This window comes from Trifolium pratense, linkage group LG7 (genome assembly GCF_020283565.1).
Source record: "Trifolium pratense cultivar HEN17-A07 linkage group LG7, ARS_RC_1.1, whole genome shotgun sequence".
In the NCBI taxonomy this organism is placed as follows: Eukaryota; Viridiplantae; Streptophyta; class Magnoliopsida; order Fabales; family Fabaceae; genus Trifolium; species Trifolium pratense.
The window spans coordinates 5,596,179-5,609,932 of NC_060065.1; the positions used below are offsets into that span (position 1 = coordinate 5,596,179).

Below are 13,754 nucleotides of genomic sequence, written 5' to 3' on the forward strand. Positions count from 1 at the left end.
ACTATCCTCAAAGTTTCAATTTGATTTCAAGAAGACAAGGAGGGACGAATCGCGAGAGATGAAGAGGCGAGATTGGTGACAACGCTAGCTTGAAAATGCAAATACAATGAAAAAAAGAGGAAGGGCGACTCGCCAACTTGCTCAAAGTCGCCAAGAAACAATGACAACAATATTCAAAGCCACAAATGGCGTACATCAAGATATTCAAAAGTCATAGAAGGGCGTACAAATTAGCTAAGAAATATCAACAACAAAAGGAAGGCAAAGGCGACAAGCAAACAAAGAATATGAGTCAGCAACAAATGGGCGACATAGAACAACATCGAGGCATAATAATTGCCAAATGACTTCATTCAAAAGCACTTCGCCTTCTTGAAGCCTCGTGCTTGGGGGGCTGTGTACCGGGCCATGGACCAGGGTGTGATTTGTTAAGGCCCAATACGAAAAAGCCCAATGGGAGCATCTAAAGGAGAAGCGTGAAAACAACAATGAAAAACACATGATAAGCATGATCCACCATGACTTGGAGAAGAAGGAAGAAACTTGGAGAAGAAGGAAGAAGCTTGGAGAAGAAGGAAAAGTAACCGCCCACTACCCATGAATTCCTCTCCAAGCAAGGCGGTTATCAAGCAACAAGAAGGAGATATTTTGTCTATAAATAGGATCTTCTTCAAGAGAAGAAGGTCTCTCTCTCTGGTTCGGAGAAATCACCATTCTTTCAATCTTGTAAAGAGAAAATATTTTTCCTCTAATCATACTTGTATCCATTATCAATCTTGAATAATACAAACCCCTATGTTCTGATCGAATTCTGACTTATAAAAACTCCCAGGGTTGTTGGGATTGAACTGAGTGTAATCACACCATTTGATCAATAATACAAACCCCCTATGTTTTTTACCAGAACAGAAAATTTTATGGTACATTTGATAATTTTTAATGTATCGGTACATCATGTTAGGGGAAATAGTCATTTTAATCCCTGAATGTACAACTCGCTGTCATTCTAGTCCCTGATTGAAGAAAAAATACAAAATAGTCCCCGACTCTACAATCTGTTAGTCACTTTAGTCCCTGACGTTTAAAATGACCGTTATCCTTACAAAAAAGGCTGATGTGGCATTTTTTTGGGGACACATGACACATTGACTAGACATTAGTTGGACATGTGGCCCGATGATATGGCGATGGACCAAAACGACAATACGAGGGACCAAAATGACAATATTTTTTTCTACTTCATTTCTTCATCTTTTCTTCCTTTCATCCTTCTTCATCTTCTTCAGCTTTTCATCTTCATACATTCATCAATAAGACACAGAATTTTAAATCAAACTTTTTTTAAAAAATCATCAATAAAAAAATTACAAAATCTTCTAACAAAATCCCTAAATCTAAAAAATTTTAGAGCGACTTTGTCTTTTCTCTCATCAACCGTCATCTAAATCCCACCAAACCCAAAACACATAACAATAGATCATCATAATATTGTTCCTCTTTTCCAACTTTCATTCTTCTATTTGATTTTTCCTCTTTTCTCAAATGAATTCACTTCACCGCTCTCAGCTACGCCCAATTGTTTATGCACTTTCATCTTCCCCTAAATCTCAACCATCAATCGATTGCTATTTACCATAACTTCTGGAAAAATTGGAACAACCAAATTGTATCAAAAATATTTTCATTTGAGGTTTTAGCGATTTTGTTTGAAAATTTGGTTAAAATTTTACAAATTTTTCATTGACGATATTTTAAAAAATTTGGATTTAAAATTCTGGATTTTATTGATGAATGTATGAACAATGAGTGAGAGGAAGAAGATGAAGAAATGAAAAGAAAAAAAAAGAAAAGAAAAAATATTGTCATTTTGGTCCCTCGTATTGTCATTTTCGTCCCTCGCCATATCATCAGACCAGTTGTCCAACTAATGCCTAGTAAACGTGCCACGTGTCCCCAAAAAATGTCACATCAGTTTTTTTTGTAAAGTTAACGATCATTTTTAACGTCAGGGACTAAAGTGACTAACGGATTGTAGAGTCAGGGACTATTTTGTATTTTTTCTTCAGTCGGGGACCAGAATGACAGCGAGTTGCATATTCAGGGACTAAAATGACTGTTTCCCCATCATGTTATTAAAATGATAAGTAAATGAATTTTTTTAAAATAAATAAATTTTTTCTATCATTTAAAACATTATAATAACCAAATATTATCTATCAAAATTGTAAAAAATATAAAATTTGATATTTTTTGATTCGTTATAATAGTCACTATTGAATTTTTTAATGATTTTTTTTTTAAATTAGCGAATTATTTATAATTAGTGAAATTGTGATTTTTATTGTGATATTATTATCTCTAAAGTATAATAATCGGGTTAATTCATAAAAATAATCGTTAATTTGTCAATTTAATGTACCAGTACATTCGAATTATTTCAATGTACCGTAGAAGCTCCCTTAATATTGTATGACATCAAAATATGTATGAGTTACCGATCGTTAGTTGGTTCAGTGGTGATTGAAGCAAAATATGTATGAGTTACCAATCGTTAGTTGGTTCAGTGATGATTGATGTTAAACTTGGTAGGAAGGACTACCGTTCGATCCCCAACAACTGTGACCAGGAAGAGGCTGAAATCACTTGATAACATGACTTTGACTAACATGAAATACTTCACCAAGTCTTTTATGGTGCATAAGTTGCCAATAATATTATAACGAATACGAATTTTACAAAATCGATCATTGGATTGAAAGTTTATATCGTTTAGATCATCCATAATTTTTTCAAAAAAAATCGGAAATCATTTGATATGTTATTTAGACCAATAAAAATTAACGATATTAAATAAAAACTCAAATCGTTAATTTTGATGGGTCTCAATAACATATAAAATAATTTTCAATTTTTTTTTTTAAAAAATCATGGATGATCTATACTATATAAATTTTCAATCCAACAATCAATTTTATAAAATTCTTATTCGTTATAACAATATCAGTAACTTGTGCACCATGAACGAAGTCTTCCATATTAACAACTTAACATAACTGACTCTCGGGAGTAGTATTATTTTAAAATAAACACGTAAATAAATAAATAATACTCTTATAAAATAATCGCATTGACGGTACTTTATGAAGTGAAAATACATTCACATCGAATGATGTACCAAAAAAATACCCACTCTCACTGACACTGAAACTGTTGTTTGTTGTAAACTTTTGTACAATCGATTCTTGACCCGTCAAATCCTAACCACCGAACCCAGTCTCTTCCATTTCAAATTCGCGTTTCTTTCTTTCCTTAAATCACTTTCTACTTTCACATTTTTTCTACATTACAAGACCTTTTCTTCTATTTCCTTCAATCAAAGGTATATTGTGCGACTCTTCATTTTCTGAGAATGGGAAAGGGGTTTCAAATTTGGTACTTTATTCTCTTTTCAATTTTGGGTATTTTTTATATATATTTTTTTAATTCATATTTTCATCAATTTATGCAGGTTATTGAAGTTGTTCATCGTGTGGTTAATTTGATCAGAACACCAAATTTCTCGTAGATTCTGTAAGTTTTTGTTTCCTATGATTATGTTTTTAGTCAATTTTGCTGTAATGGGTCAACATTGTTTTTATGTTTTAGTCATATTTTGGTTAGTTTTCTAATTCATATGTATAGAGATAGAGAAAGGTAGGATTTTTAGTGATTGTATAAACAAGATTTTCATTCTTAGGGTTCTTTCAAGTAAAAAAATAATTTGCAGAATTGCTGATATATGAAAGCGTGAAATAAAACCGTGTTTAGATTTTGAATCCATGTCTCTTTGTGTCTCTTTCTCTCAACATTCTTTGTCAATTTTTGAATGTTTAAACCCAATTGAGTTGTTCTAGTGGTGTTGGCTTGGGTCTTGGAGTATGCTCCTCTCAAGGTCTCAGGTTCGACTCCGCCGGTGCCAATTTTGGTGGGCTAGTCCATACTGAGCAAAAAAAAAAAAAAACTCTGGCTTTAAATGGGACCCCCACAAGTGGGCGGTGGTATTGGTCCCTTTGGATTAGTCGGTCATAGCGCCGGATACCAAGTTTTCAAAAAAAAAAAAGTAAATAAAAAATTTGAATGTTTGATGACTGATTTGTTAAGTTTTCTTTACAAGATGAAAATATTTGCTTTTCAATACCACATTTTTTGTTTTATATTAAGTATTGGTTTATGGTGGTCATCTCAATTTGTTCGGTTTTAAATTACAGACTATGGGCAGCTTGGATTTAGAAGGAAGTGAAAAGGACTATGTGCTTACTACTACTCAAGTGAGCATTGGTGGATTTGACACTGATGTCAAAGCTGATGAGTTGGTATCATTCTTGGAGTCAAAGATTGGATATGTAGACAGATGTCGGCTGAAGACTTCTTGCACTCCTCCAGAATCGTATCCAGAATTTACGATGATTGATACCAAACAGATTGAAAAAACGGATGACTATCAGAAGGTGGCGCCTCATGCCTTTGTGCATTTTACTTTGCCGGAATCTGCAACTGAGGCCATCAATGCTGCAGGTCGCTGTGACCTAATTTTGAATAATAAGGTATTAAAGGTCATCAGTGGGCCACAGAATCCTAATTTCCTGAACCAAAGGAGGCGAACGGAGGCTCCTTTTAAGATGTCGGATGTAATCGTTGAAATTGGGACTTTGGTTGGCCAAACGGATTTTAATGTTGCTTGGAGAGGACCTGCTAAAGGGGTAAACTTTCTAGTGGATCCTTTTGACAGCATGTGCAAGCTTTGTTTTAATCAGGATACTGCCTTCGAATTCAAAGGAATCGGTAAAAAAGTAGTGATAAAGTGTGATTTTAAGGTGGGCTTCTTGGTTAGAGACATAAATGAGATCGTAAGATATGACGATACATCTCATCTTGTTGTTTTATTACATCTAGCTTCATCACCTTTGGTTTGGTACAGAACTGCCGATGATGACATTGAAGAATCGGTCACTATTGATTTGTTGGACGACGATGATCCTTGGATTAGAACGACCGACTTTACCCCTAGTGGAGCCATTGGTCGATGCGGTTATTATAGAATTGCAATCCCACCTAGATATGGTGCAAAATTGAATAAGGCCTTGGAATATCTGAGATGCCAAAGAGTGCAAAGCATTCCGCTTAAGCGACCACTTAGGATACTAAATGAGCCTGATTTTGGGGTGCCCATGTCAGATGCTTTCTTCTACATAGGTTTTCAGAAGGACATTTCTTTTGATATAATGTTCTTGATTAACGCAATTGTACACAGAGGAATATTCAATCAGTATAATTTATCAAACAAGTTTTTTGAATTACTCAGAAATCAACCTAAGGATGTCAATGTAGCTGCCCTGAAGCACTTATGTACTTACAAGCGCCCAGTGTTTGATGCAGCTAAGAGGCTGGAAATGGTCCAAAGATGGTTGCTCAGAAATCCAAAACTTTATGAAATCTCCAAGCAGTCCGATGACATTATGGAGGTTAGAAGACTGGTTGTTACTCCAACAAAAGCCTATTGTATAGCACCAGAAGTTGAATTGTCTAATAGGGTCCTGAGAAGATTTAAAGAAGTTTCAGACCGATTCTTGAGAGTCACCTTTATGGATGAAGGAATGCAAACACTTAATACATATGCTCTTAACTATTATGTTGCTCCCATTGTGAAGGAAATCACATCAAACTCCTTTCCACAGAAGACAAGAATATATAAAAGAGTGAAGACAATCCTGGAAGATGGGTTTTACTTTTGTGGCCGAAAATATTCATTTTTAGCCTTTTCGTCCAATCAACTTAGAGATCGTTCTGCTTGGTTTTTTGCTGAAGAAAAGAACATCAGTTGTGATTTTATAAGAAATTGGATGGGTAAGTTTAATCAGAAAAATATCGCAAAGTGTGCAGCTAGGATGGGGCAATGCTTCTCATCCACATATGCATCGGTGGAAGTTCCTGCTAATGAAGTTAACTCGATGCTACCTGACGTGGAGAGGAATAATTATATTTTCTCTGACGGTATTGGTATTATCACTACTGATCTTGCAGTCGAAGTTGCTAAAAAATTGAAGTTGGACAAGGTACCCTCTGCTTACCAGATCAGGTATGCTGGTTTTAAAGGGGTTGTAGCCTCTTGGCCTGCTAAAGGGGATGGAATCAGACTTTCTTTGAGACCCAGCATGAACAAGTTTCAATCCAATCATACTACTTTGGAGATTTGCTCATGGACTAGGTTTCAACCTGGTTTTCTTAACAGGCAGATTATAACACTGCTTTCAGCTTTGGGTGTGCCTGATGAAATATTCTGGAAAATGCAGGAGGGGATGATTTCAGAATTAAATCAAATGCTTGTTGATGCAGAAGTGGCCTTTGATGTTCTTACCAAGTCTTGTGCTGAGCATGGAAATGCTGCAGCAATAATGTTAAGTTGTGGCTTCAGTCCGAAAACAGAACCTCATCTTAGAGGCATGCTAAATTCTATACGTGCTGCGCAGCTTTGGGGCCTTCGAGAAAAGTCTAGGATTTTTGTTTCATCTGGGAGATGGTTGATGGGTATCTTAGATGAGTTGGGTGTGCTTGAACAAGGGCAATGCTTTGTGCAAGTGTCTACTCCTTCTATTGAAAATTGTTTCTCAAAGCACGGCTCAAGATTTTCAGAGACAAAAACCTCGCATGTGGTAAAAGGTCTTGTGGTTATAGCTAAAAATCCATGTCTTCACCCTGGAGATGTGAGAATTTTGGAGGCAGTTGATGTCCCGGCTTTGCATCATTTATATGACTGTCTTGTTTTTCCTCAAAAGGGTGAAAGACCCCATGCAAATGAAGCTTCTGGAAGCGACCTTGATGGGGATCTGTATTTTGTCACATGGGATGGAAATCTCATTCCACCTAGTAAGAGGAGCTGGCCACCTATGGATTACACTGCTCAAGAAAGCCGTCTTCAAACACGGCAAGTCACTATACGGGTAAGTGCTTTTTGAATCTCATCTATTTAGTTCCATAATTAATGCCTGTATGATTTGTATATGAATGTAAATGGGTAATAATAATATAAGACTGTTGTTTTTCACATGAATTATTCATAGCATCGTGCCTTAATGCCTTTGGTTAGCAATATCTTTACAAGGATTTCTAAATATTTCTTCTGATAGAGCATAATACTTTGAGCATGCTAGGAACTGTTTTTATTTCCGTGCATTAAATTGATCATATCCGGAACTGTTTCTACACATAAAATTATAGCGTCTGAGTTGAATGTTGTGAGTCTGTTATGTTGCACATGTTTTTGTATATACTCTGCACATTGTCTATTCAGTATTAACTAGTCTTGATGTACCAAACATAAGGGTGAATTCTCTTGTTGAGTATGTGTTGTGAAAACGAGTGAGCTGTATTAAATTGTGCTGTCTTCCACACTGCAGGACATCATAGATTTTTTTGTAAGAAACATGGTGAATGAGCATTTGGGCTCAATCTGCAATGCACATGTGGTACATGCGGATTCCAGTGGCTATGGCGCCTTAGATGAAAAATGCATCCACTTGGCTGAGTTAGCAGCCACTGCTGTTGATTTCCCCAAGACCGGAAAGCTTGTCACAATGCCCCCTAATTTGAAGCCCAAACTGTACCCTGATTTTATGGGGAAAGAGCACCATCAGTCGTACATGTCAAAGAAAATCCTCGGTAGGCTTTACCGACAGATCAAAGATGCTTACTATAAAGATATTGATGCTCCTGAATTGAACTGTGAATCTGGTGATATACATTATGATGCAGATCTCGAGGTTCCGGGATCTGCTGAATTTATTGCTGATGCATGGGAGCAAAAGTGCTCTTATGATGGCCAGTTAACTGGATTATTAGGCCAGTATAAAGTCAAAACAGAGGAAGAGGTTGTCACTGGACAGATCTGGTCCATGCCAAGATACAACAGCAGAAAGCAAGGGGAACTTAAGGAGAGGCTGAAGCACTCATACAGTTCCCTCAAAAAAGAATTTAGGCATAGTTTTGACAAACTGAATTCCGATGTTGGAGACGTAAGTGATGAAGAAAAAAATTTGTTGTATGAAAGGAAAGCTTCTGCTTGGTACCAGGTGACATATCACCCTAAATGGTTGAAACAGTCTCTCGATATGCAAATTAAATCATCGGATAACCAAGAGGCAGATAGTTCTGGGAATATATTGATGTTGAGTTTTCCCTGGATTGCTGTTGATTACCTGGCACGCATAAAGATAAGGAATCGGAAAGTTGGAAATTTTGATTCAACTAAGGCAGTGGATTCTCTGGCGAAATATCTATCCGAAAGGTTATAGTTATATTGTGCTTGATCATGGCTACAAGGCCGCTCTGCCACTGCCAATAGGTTTTCTTTTTGGCATTTAGTTAAGCTACTTTGGTTGTAACAAGATATTTATATTTACTTACTGAACCTGCACTTGTTTCTGAGACTGCAGATTGTAATCAGTGCTTTTGATTGTAGTCTGGCACTGTTGTGCTTGTGATTATATAGTTTGAAGAAAGTATAATGTTGTGAAACTTTCAGACTTCCTGTATGTAAAATTAGTAAAAGCATACAACTTGCAATTTACAAAGGTCAAATCATTCGATACCGAGTTCAATGCCCATTCCCCGATAAGTATCAAGATTATCAATCAAGAACCCGGTTTTTCTATTCCCTCACCAAGTCTTTAAGATCTCCATTAAAAAATAAAATAAAAGGTCAATAAATCACCATTGTATTTCAGTTGTGGCTAGTTGTATAAGTCCTACCATTGGATCAAGTGAGATATGGTGGGACTTATAGATCCAATGGTAGAAAAATAACTCGTGCATGGTACAATGGTATTTTACTTTCGATTACATTCCTTCTTTAATTTATATATGAAAATGAGGCTGAATGTGGTATTTATGTGAACTTGGATGTACCTCCTCATCTTGAAGAGTACTTACCACTCTCGATATAAATGTGATATTTTCATGTCTCATGTTTGTTCTTAAAGTGGACTCTGGTTCAGCATTATGTTCCCTCTGTCTATTGGCAAACAAGCTGAGTCACCAAACAGGTAATTTTGCAGCTCAATAGTTTAAATTTTTGCTTCCATTCTGAAACTGCTCTAGTTTGAACTTTTTTATATGTTCAGATCATTACTCTGTCAAGTGTGTGCTATTCTTGATAGTCTTTTTTTATATTTAGAGTAAAAACCTACATTTTGTTTGGCAACTGCTATTCCTTTTGAAGAAAATTCACCCTTCCCAATTGACAGATATAGCAGTTCACTTTACAGAGTGAAACTTCAAGCATACTGATGTATAAGCCACCAAAGAAACTTTACAAATCAATTATTCCAAAGATTGTACTAGTTCCCCACTAAAGTACATAGAGAAAGACATTTCAGAGATGACCTTGTATCATTTCAACGATCATAAATGAAAGACATTAATACACACTGTAGCATGATATATACACACCAAAAAAAAGGCTATTCACCTCAACTTATAAGACTATTGAAATTTTCCCTTATTCTTTTAGAAAATCACCCTTTTAAAGTGAATAAGTAGGAGTACCAGAGTTCGAACCTAATGTTCCTATCAAATAAGTTATGCACGGGGACAAAATATTAACTAATTCTCTCTCCTAAAACAATACAAATTGTCAATAAATTGAATACTATTACCAACTTTCTTAATTCTTGTGATTTAGTCTACCAAGTCCTATATTTAAGGGACATAGTACTGATAAAAAAGTCTTATCTCATTGATGGCAACAATATGCATTACTTTACTCCATGATGCATGGGAGTATTTATTGATAATCCAGCTACCTGTTTCATCTCCTCCTTTATGTCAATTTCTTATTTATGATATTTACATATTTAGACTTCGTGGCACCTATGCTATGCTTGTTTAACTCTGATAAATGTAGGCCATATACTTTTTTTATGCTCTGAAACCGTTAGCTTTCATTCATTTTGTTACTTCTAAAGCTTCACAACCATTTGCTTTAAACTCAACTTTGAAATTATGATACATCAGTACAATTATGTCAAAGACTTTAGAAAGAAAAAAAAAATGGCTAGTGGCATGTGATTTTTTCATAGTCTAATTTATTTTGGTTATAAATCTTCATTTATAAACATGTACAACCTAAACATGTGATTGCAGACAAAGTGGTTAGTGATACAGCTAATTCTTTTAAATCTTGTGAATTATGACAGGTATGCAAATGAAAGATGATATTTTCATTATTTCATAAGATGAAAAAATGCCATGTTAAAACAATAAAATCTATATTGGTAGAAAGGGAAAGGTAGATTAAGTTTTAATTGCTTTTGGCCATGAAGAATTGGAGATTGAGACTACGTATCTTAGGATGTATACATTCCTGTGTGTGATTTAAATGGTAGGACATATCTTAGCATATTAACAATTCTTTCTTACACTTTCTTTTTCAGAGGAAAAATATTAAAAAATAATATTGATAAGTATTCCACCAAAGGTCCATAGCTAAGAGGACATGGTCCTAACAACTAATAAAGGTGAATGGCCTATATTTTACATGCCATAACTACTAGGGACAAATTTGCAAGGCCAAAGTATTGTCAGCTAAAGATATTTGTAGAAGAGTAGGGTATAATAAGGTACATGATAAGAAAATAACATCAATTTACAAACAGTTGATTGTCCTCGTTACAGCGCCATTCTGGTACCACCGCCACCATCATAATTTTTATGATAGTTTGTACTATCTATCCATCGCCTTGTGCCCTGCGCCATCGCATCAACGCTGCATCTGAGCACTCCTCCCTTGTTACAACTAATGCTTTTGTGAAATCATTTCTGACTGTCATCTTCTAGTCTGCCAACACCTCGACCGCCTCCTTAGCTTTATTTTCCAGTCATTTATGTATCGGTATATGTATACCTTATAGAATTTAGTAACATGGATTTGGAAAACTCTCAGGAAAAGTACTTCTTTTAGGAGAAAGATGTATTGCAGTTTTTGGCATAATTAGTTAGAACTTAGAACTCAGAACTCAGATGCAAATATATAGAAGAAAATAAAACACTATACTTAACAGCTTAGTCAATTACAATTATTGCTTCAATTATGAATCAGTGAGTCCATTTGATACGACAAATCTTTAATTAGGCCCCAAAGGATCCTTTACCTATCAAATCATGTACTGATTGGTATGGCAAAGACTAGTTTTTCTCCAACCACTACTTGTTAATTCAAAACAATTGAAATTATCCTATAATTATTAATGATTTCATTATGAAACAGCAATTGAAATTGACAGATTAAATTGCTTTTTATATAACTTTTCAATAATTCCAACACATCCTTCTTCTTAATCTGATCCAAATTCTAATGTTTCCCAACCACAAATCCATAATATATATTGCATATTGTATTAAGTAACTATCAAAGTGGCTATTATCTATTTATCAGCACTTTGACAGCATATACATATATAAATATATTTTACAGAAAACAGAAAAGTACATGAAAAATATAGCAGAAAATGGCATGCATGGATTTGCTACAATTTTAAGAACCATGACATGAAATGTTCCTATTTTCTTCCTTCTGAATTCTGATAGTTAATTACTTGAAGTTGAACCACATGGATAATTCCAATTAAGTAACTCTTCAATCATCTGCAAAGCAACTCTTTCCTCTTCTTCTACTATCACCCTATTTTGAATATCATCAGCATTACCATTATTACTACCACCATCAATAACATCTTCTTTTGACCCTATCTCTGATTCTACTGTCTTTTTCTTCCCACCAAGTTCAACTCTCATGACCCAATTAGAATCAGAATGTGTTCCAGCTCTTTTTTGCCACACTCCAATATGAGAATTATCATTATCTAGCCTCAAACAAGTAAGTGAAGGAGAAGGGTCTTTACAATACTTCCTAAGCTTAGTACTAAGTAACTCAGAAAGTGCCTTGGGAGACAAGAAAGAATCATCACCACCACCATTGTTATTAGAAGAGGTGTCAATAGCAGAATCATCTTCACCTTGTTTCTTTGGAAAATTAGTCTTAGCACTTTGACCATTCATCAAAATTGCAGCTTGATCATATGCTCTTGCTGCTGCTTCTGCTGTCTCAAATGTCCCTAGCCACACCCTTCTCTTTCTGCACACATTTTATCAAAACAAAACACATATAATGTGACAACAAAAAATGATACTAATATATTTATAGGTACATTGTGTGGATTGGATTGAAATAGAGTTAAATGAAGTGGAATTATATATACTTACAACAAAGGGTGGCGAATTTCTGACACCCAAGAGCCCCACTGGCGTTGCCTGACTCCTCTGAACTTCTTTGTTTGTTGTACCATATCTGTCTTCTTTGTTGGGAATGAATTAATATAATGTGAAAATGTGGATATGATGAGTAAAGAGTAGTGATGTTGCTAAATATATTTATATTGTGGTGTCGGTGTGGAAAATTGGAGTATAGGACGGAAAGTGGGGTGGATAGTAACAGTACATATGCAATAAAAGTTTCACCAGCACAAGTTTGATAAAATCTATAACTAACTTATTAATTAACTACTCAAATAAATGAGGTGAAGCAGGTAGGGTTCACTTTTTGGCTATAGATAGATACTATAATGTATGCATATGCAATGTTATAAAGCTGTGATCTACTCACTAATCACTAAACTCTAGACTACACTATGTCCACATGTTATAACACTTCTTTTACTATAGACATACATAATGTGAAGAAAATTAAACAAGTAGTACAATACAAGTAATGTATTTTCTTTTTCTTTTCATAATATATTAATGCATTTTAACTTCAAAGATCAACTAACATATGATCTGGTACGGATTGCTTTCACTTTTCTGTAATGTCAAGTAGGAGTTTGGATTTCCTTATGTTAAAGATATCATGCATTTACACAGGTAATATATCGGTAACTGTTGGATTAAGATTGAACGATTTAGTTTTTAACATAGATATGGATCAAACGGTCATTGATATACTGACTGCGTCATTTGTGTTACTACAAGAGAGTCTGAATTTGTGAAGTACTAGAATCATACATTCACATGTCTTCGTGAACTTAGCCCAGTTGGTAAGGATGTCGCATATTATATATGTAGGATCCGAATTTTGAATCTTGGACACCTTACTTATTCACCTTAAATGAAATTTCTAACCATCAGACTACTTGAAAAAAAATAAGAATCTAACATACAAAATTTTATGTATAATTTTTAACTTTTCTTTGGCAATTTTTAGTTAGTTTCTATTATTGTTAGGATCATAAATTTAAAAGAAGAACTCAACACAAACTACTCTATTATTTATACGTCTCACTTTTAGGTAAGACTAAATTCTTTTTTGACTCAATTAGGTAAGACTAGCTAACTAAGTAATAATCCTATAAATTAACTTTGTGAAGGGATTTCAACCAAACACTTAATATTCAATATAATTTGGCATATTATTTAATTTCAGAAGTTAATGAAACAAAATATATAAAATTCATGTTTTTTTTTTTTTGTAAATGAATAATTGTATTGGGTAGTCAAATTGATTTGTCATACAATATTATTGCAAGAATATTAAGAAAATGATATTTATTTTTCCACAAAAGAATATTTGAATATAAGAGACAAATCAAGTCATTGGCACCTAAACTTCATAGCCGATATTTAGTATTTGTCACGAGATTAAGATAGCAATTGTTGTCTAAGCACTC

General features: G+C 34.6%; 2 protein-coding genes across 3 annotated transcripts; one reads left to right on the forward strand and one right to left on the reverse strand.

Annotated features, from left to right (window-relative positions):
- Window positions 1-3,124: 3,124 nt before the first annotated feature.
- On the forward strand, window positions 3,125-8,550 carry LOC123895420 (RNA-dependent RNA polymerase 6). 2 transcript variants are annotated; one of them, XM_045945772.1, is made up of 4 exons: window positions 3,125-3,379; window positions 3,509-3,570; window positions 4,248-6,977; window positions 7,434-8,550. In XM_045945772.1, the coding sequence occupies exons 3-4, from the start codon at window positions 4,251-4,253 to the stop codon at window positions 8,325-8,327; spliced, it is 3,621 nt and encodes a 1,206-aa protein (XP_045801728.1). In that variant the 5' UTR covers window positions 3,125-3,379; window positions 3,509-3,570; window positions 4,248-4,250; the 3' UTR covers window positions 8,328-8,550. The 2 variants fall into 2 exon arrangements, with proteins under 2 accessions (XP_045801728.1, XP_045801730.1); XM_045945774.1 differs by having other exon boundaries at window positions 3,155-3,379; window positions 3,509-6,977.
- A 2,758-nt stretch (window positions 8,551-11,308) lies between these two features.
- Window positions 11,309-12,447, reverse strand: LOC123897796 (ethylene-responsive transcription factor SHINE 2-like). Its single transcript, XM_045948577.1, has 2 exons — window positions 12,295-12,447; window positions 11,309-12,166 (listed from the first exon to the last, which is right to left on the reverse strand). The coding sequence occupies exons 1-2, from the start codon at window positions 12,375-12,377 to the stop codon at window positions 11,620-11,622; spliced, it is 630 nt and encodes a 209-aa protein (XP_045804533.1). The 5' UTR covers window positions 12,378-12,447; the 3' UTR covers window positions 11,309-11,619.
- Window positions 12,448-13,754: the final 1,307 nt, after the last annotated feature.